The sequence below is a fragment of the Berghia stephanieae genome, chromosome 3, assembly GCF_034508935.2.
Source record: "Berghia stephanieae isolate SIO BIC M18660-M18661 chromosome 3, UCSD_Bste_1.3, whole genome shotgun sequence".
NCBI classification, from domain to species: domain Eukaryota; kingdom Metazoa; phylum Mollusca; class Gastropoda; order Nudibranchia; family Aeolidiidae; genus Berghia; species Berghia stephanieae.
In genome coordinates, this window is record NC_088362.1 from 40,976,994 (window position 1) to 40,982,993 (window position 6,000).

General features: G+C 37.8%; 1 protein-coding gene across 2 annotated transcripts in view; it reads right to left on the reverse strand.

Moving 5' to 3' along the window:
* LOC144967735 (ubiquitin carboxyl-terminal hydrolase 32-like) overlaps nucleotides 1-1,430 on the reverse strand; it is a 75,448-nt gene extending 74,018 nt beyond the window's left edge. Inside the window, exon 1 of one of the 2 annotated variants that reach the window (XM_078905316.1) lies at nucleotides 1,234-1,430. In XM_078905316.1, the coding sequence (XP_078761442.1) occupies nucleotides 1,234-1,291 (58 nt within the window). In that variant the 5' untranslated portion in view covers nucleotides 1,292-1,430. The remainder of the gene's footprint in view (nucleotides 1-1,233) is intronic. The other variant, XM_078905315.1, reaches the window with a different exon arrangement.
* Between the last annotated feature and the right edge of the window lie 4,570 nt (nucleotides 1,431-6,000).

Sequence of the window (6,000 nt, forward strand, 5' to 3'; positions counted from 1 at the left end):
ATTAGATAGTGCTACTGATATGCCACACTCTTCACTGGCTCCCAGTTAATGCCAGAATGGAATTCAAAATTGCTCTTTTTTGTTTTAAATGGAACAGCTCAAGCATATATAAAAGGGAATCAATTACCCTATACAAGCCAACACCAAGAGATGCTCTTAAATTTCGAGTTGAATCATATAGAGATTGAGCTGGTCCAACTGACCCGAGGAGCAAAGAAAGTAACGCTTCAGTGGATCCCTAGTCATTGTGGTATTGTAGGAAATGGAATCTCTGACACCCTGTCTAGATTTGGAGCAAACAAGCCTCAAGAAGAAAACAAGTATTAAATTGTGAGATCAAATCCCTTTTCCAGACCAAGGCCAAATCATCATGGAACAAGAAGCACCCAGAATACATTAAAAAATGACACCATTAAACATCTCAAAAGACAAGATCAAGTTGCTATTACTATTTTCAGACTTCACTCTATTATTTACAGGAGCACTGAGATATGAACCATGAGCAACGGCGAGAGTATGTGTGTGTGTGTGTGTGTGTGCGCGCGTCAATGCGTGAGAGAGAGAGAGAGAGAGAGAGAGAGAGAGAGAGAGAGAGAGAGAGAGAGAGAGAGAGAGAGAGAGAGAGAGAGAGAGAGATTCCTGGAACTTTATAAAATATATTTAACTAACTGTAAATAATACACTAAACGGGGACGGAACTATTCTCATTAAAGTAATCTGACAGATTTATAAGTTTTATAAGCTGATAGATTTCAAGATATGAACGAATGACCGGCCGAATGATCACGTCGGAGAGGTGGGGACGGGGAAAATTTCATGGATTGGATTGGGTTAACAAAAACAAAACAAAACACGATCTTTTCAAGTTTCAGACTTGAAGGAAAAGTTGAAACGTTCAAAATCTCAATTTTAAGTCATATAAAATGTTCCAATCATCCCTCCTCTTCTTTCCTTACTGCCACTGCGAATAAGTATAATAAGCACTTCGATTCAATAAATCTGGCCATTGATTTTGGTAACCGTATTCACCTCCTTTACCTCTATCTTAAATGCATGTGACGACTCATGATCGTCATCGTCATCAAAATCAAAGCCTCAAACCTCCAACCCCTATTCCAATCTCATTAGACTACACCACCCCAACCAATCCCTGTCCCAGCAGCAGCAAGCAAAGGCAGAGAGTCAACCGAGTCCGGTTCATTTTTCAATCAATTTATAGATTACTTTCCTCACCTCGTTTAGAAGCATCTTCAAATGAAATCACAGATAACTTTGAGTCCTTGGCACCCATTATGAGGGCGATCAAAGGACTTATCAACCCCTGGAGATCAGATTTCGTGAAATGAATTGCGTATCAATGTTGTTTGTTTACATATCATGGAAGTGAACTCTCAATCTGACGTCGGCCATCTTGGATGATCTGATTGAGCGAAAATACGTGACTTCACGGGAGTTTGACACATTTTCTAAAAATAGAAATTAATCTTGGAAGATGATCAAATTGGCTAATTTCATGGGTTGTGTTAGTTGTACAGATCCTAGAAAGAGGAGAGCTAGCTCCTCTTTCTAGGTACAGACCAAGCAGGTTTAGGATTGCGGATTTCCATTTAAAAAAAATAATTATGAAAATGATTATTTGGCAATTGGTAGTTGCGGATACTTTAAGAGCGACAGCATAAAATGGACGGCTTACAGGCGACTTGTCATATGGCACCTGCTTCAGAGATATTATGAAGTATGAAGCATTACAAAGCGCATTGGTTATGGTCGACGTTTACTTATTTGCAATTAGATTATGGTGAAACTAACAGCTGCGAATTTACATAGGCTAATATCAGATTAGAAAACATGTTGCATTGTATCTAAATCGTCTCTGCACGTTACTTATTTGCATCATCATTATTTGCATTTATAATCTAGATAATTTATTTAATTAACGAAGGTGTGTTTGTGTGTAATGGTGGGCGTGTGTATATGGGTGTGGTTGTGTGTCTTGGTGTGTGTGTCACTGAGCACGCATCACCTTACTCGACTCAGACGTGAATGAGTAGCTGCCTATCTTTCTGACTATTGGCAATGATGGTTATTATGAGATTGCCAGTACAAAAATGACGTAAAAAAAAAACAAAAAAAAAACAACAAACAAACAAACAAAAACAATACACCGAGAACTCTATGCAGGGCAATGTCCACTAAATGTGCTCAATGTGTTTTTCAATGGGTCACAAGCCAACAGCAACACTGAACACGTAGTAAGAAACATGACACCTGTAAGGCGCTATAAGATTTTTTTTTTAATTTATATTTTCTTTCTTCATGTCTTTTCTTTTTCACGGAGACAACGTTGTTAACGACCGGGCCTTACTAATTTGCCACCTGATTAGCTACACTGCGAAAATATGAGTAAAAAGCCTTCTTCGAGGACTCAACTTTGCACCACCCACAGCGAGACTTGAACCATGGGCCTAAGGGTCAGAACCAGAGTATCAAACCCAATGACAGCAAAGATGCACAGGTCTAATAAGAAATGGAAATTTATCCCTATATATGGAGGGACTAATGATAAAGTGATAAATGAAGCAGTGTGATAAGGCATGATAAAGCAATGGGAAGGTGCTATTTATATTTTAATTTAATCCCACAATATTACTATGATAGTTGTGAGTTAGCCCAACACTTTAAGACGGTGAAGTTAACTTTAAGCGGGGCAAGGGCTGGGAGAGGTGTAGAAAAAATATGATGATGATGATGATGATGATGATGATAATGATGATGATGACGATGATGAGGATGATAATGATTATAATGATGATGACGATGATGATGATGATGTTCAACTTTGGACGAGCAGGCATTAATATTGGCATTTCCAATTTGATCAGGGGTAGTTAGACTGATTGCATTGGTTCTTGAAGGTTATTTTTGTGTTACGTGAGTAATCACTTTTCAAGATGTTCGAAAAAAAAAAAGAGAAGTGTCAATAACTATTTAAGAGGTCTTTGTTTTTTGGTTGCTTCTTGTTAATTTTTTTTTTTTTGGTATGTTTGCTTGTTTATTTTAATTTATTTATTTATCTATTTAATTCATTTATTTACTTATTTAATTTCTCGGTCTGCTTTGGAATTGAGCAGAGATAACAGCATTGTGTTAGCCACAATTCCTCCGCACACAAACCACAATTAAAGCAATATGACATAACATGATTTGTTCCAGTTAATTATGCATAACACAAAACCTTTTATCAGTAATACTCATCTTGGGGGGGGGGGGGGGGGGGGGGGGGGAATTAACGAGTTGCGGTACTCCACAAAAGTCAACGGAGCTCACTCTCAAGTTAAGCGTGTGTAGCCTGACACTAGAACCCTCTAGGACTGGCAGTTTGACGTCATTTTCTAGGTTTGTGTAGTATCTAGTGAGTTGTCGTTAGTAGAGCTCAAGGAAACAAGTTATTTCATTGGTTGAACTATTGAATACAACTCACGATTTGTTTTCTTTTGTGGCAAAAGACTAGCATTTTGACGTCATTTTTTTTGTCACTGTCAGGCTATAACTTTACGATGGCTACGAGCTAAGCCTTCCTCGGTTTAAATATACCAAAAATTAATCTTGACATTCTCTTGGAATGCAGATTTTATCCCTTTGCTATTACTATTGACGGTAGCGAGCGATCTACGGGGGGGGGGGGGGGGGGGGGGGGGGGGGAAGCAGCGATAAGACGTTATGCCTTCTCAGAAGATGCTACGTATTTCATCCAACAAACACATTACAAGCTATTGCATTTATATCTCATGACATCTTGAGAACAAATTCTAGTATGATTGATGAAGTTCAGTGCCAAGCTATGCAAAGCACAGACGGGGTACCAGAAGCTGATCCGAATGCATTTTTAGCTGTCCAGGAGCATTGGCGGTGTTAGTGTTATGCTACCAATGACAATTTCTCCCGATCCGCCCAGGCGCTCGATAAAGAAATCCACAGATCCAATAAAAATGATAGAATTATTTCAAGACGAAATCACACGAGCAAAACCTAGGATATCACCTATTTTTAGGGAGACACAGTCTTCGTCTGATTCTGAGAAGAGGGGAAGAGGTAGGGGAGACGAAGAAGAAGAAGAAGAAGAAGAAGAAGAAGAAGAAGAAGAAGAAGAAGAAGAAGAAGAAGAGAGGAGAGAGAAGAGGAGGAGAGAGAGAAGAGAAGAAGAAGAAGAAGAAGAAGAGAAGAAGAAGAAGAAGAAGAAGAAGAAGAAGAAGAAGAAGAAGAAGAAGAAGAAAGAAGAAGAAGAAGAAGAAGAAGAAGAGAAGAAGAAGAAGAAGAAGAAGAAGAAGAGAGAGGAGAGGAGGAAGGAGAGGAAGGAGGAGAGGAGGAGGAGGAGGAGGAGGAGGAGGAGGAGGAGAAGGTAGTGGTGGGGAGAAGGAGGAGGAGGAAGAGGCGGAGGAGGAGGTGGAGGTATTGTAATTGGGCCATTTCTGATTTATTTCCCCCCCCCCCCCACCCCAACAGATGGATAAGAAGGAATTATCTTCTTAACTCCGAGACGTTCTGTAAAAACTGCTATCAGTATAGTGTCGATTTGAAAGATGAATATGGAAGAATTCTCTCTTCTCAGCTGCTCCCAATGGAATGTTATAAAGGATTTTATGGCGCTTGTGAAACTTTTGGGACATTTCAACGCCAGTAGAATGGAAGAGGATATAATGGTCAAAAAACCCGGGGAAAAATAAGACAGTGGAGCGTGGATAAAATAGGGAACATAAATAGATTCAAAGAGCAAATTATCAAAATGCTTAGTATGAGATCATCTGAAAGTCCCATCCAAACACAAGTACGGGATCCCACTCAGAGGAATACACCATTTGTACAAAAGTAACATATAAGAAACAATAATCTCCCACAATATATAAAGATATACATTTGACTGTTTCCCTCTCAGCTAAGGACCCCAATAGGGTCAGGACAAACTCGAATAATCTCATTCCAAGGCAAAGCCGGAAACAACGTGGAAAAGGAAAACAGCTATTGGGAGATAGAAGACAAAGCAAAAGTGACGCCCGTGAGAAATCAGTAAAGTGTTAATTTGAAAGATTAGGAAGATTTCTCACCCAAGCTCCGAGACTTTCACCCCTGTTCTCAGTTTAGTTTGTCAGGTTTAATAATACAAGGAGCAAACAATATTCATTGGACAAACATAATTCAAGGGAGATAAAAACGAAATCACAAAGTGCGATTCCTTACTTTTATTACTTTCCATTGTTTCTTTAGCAAGTTTATTAACAATTGGCAGCTACACATTTTACACATAAGCTACAATGATGCTGGCATATGGCAGAATAAAAGTATAAAATTTGTAGACATACTATAACATTTTTGTAAAAAGTAAAAATGTAAATAAAAAATCTAAATAATATTTATCACAGAGATCTTTTGAGACAATAGCTTTGTATTTGCTACCGATGTATGACTCGTAGCTCATAATACTTGTTTTCGTTATATCAAAAATAATGTCAAAGTTCATTAAAAAATAAAAACAAACATCAAACAGATCTATGACTATTTCAAAAGATTGGAAAGTACTAAGGGTGACACATCGGTTCAAATTCTGTTTGAGATGGACATAAGTAAAATAGAGCTTGTGAATTTATGATATTATTTGAAAAATAGTTGTATCACGACCGGGAATTTCAATTAATTTTTCAATCCGTTTGAGCCAGTATGGTGAATTAGATGATAACAACTGGAATTATGTTAAGAAGTATCACACTTGAATTAAATGTGTATGCTTTATTGAAGAGAACTAACATAGCTTCTGAACAGAAAAAAAATGAAAGCAAAAAAAGCCCAGAAAACAAAATCGCCCACCCCAAAAGGGAATTTATTTTATTGATAAACAATTAGAAGGCGACTTTTGAGTGCTCTTATCATCAATGTTTTCAGATTATATTGATCCATCCAAACAGTTCACTTCTATGTCATATATATATATATAATATATATATATAT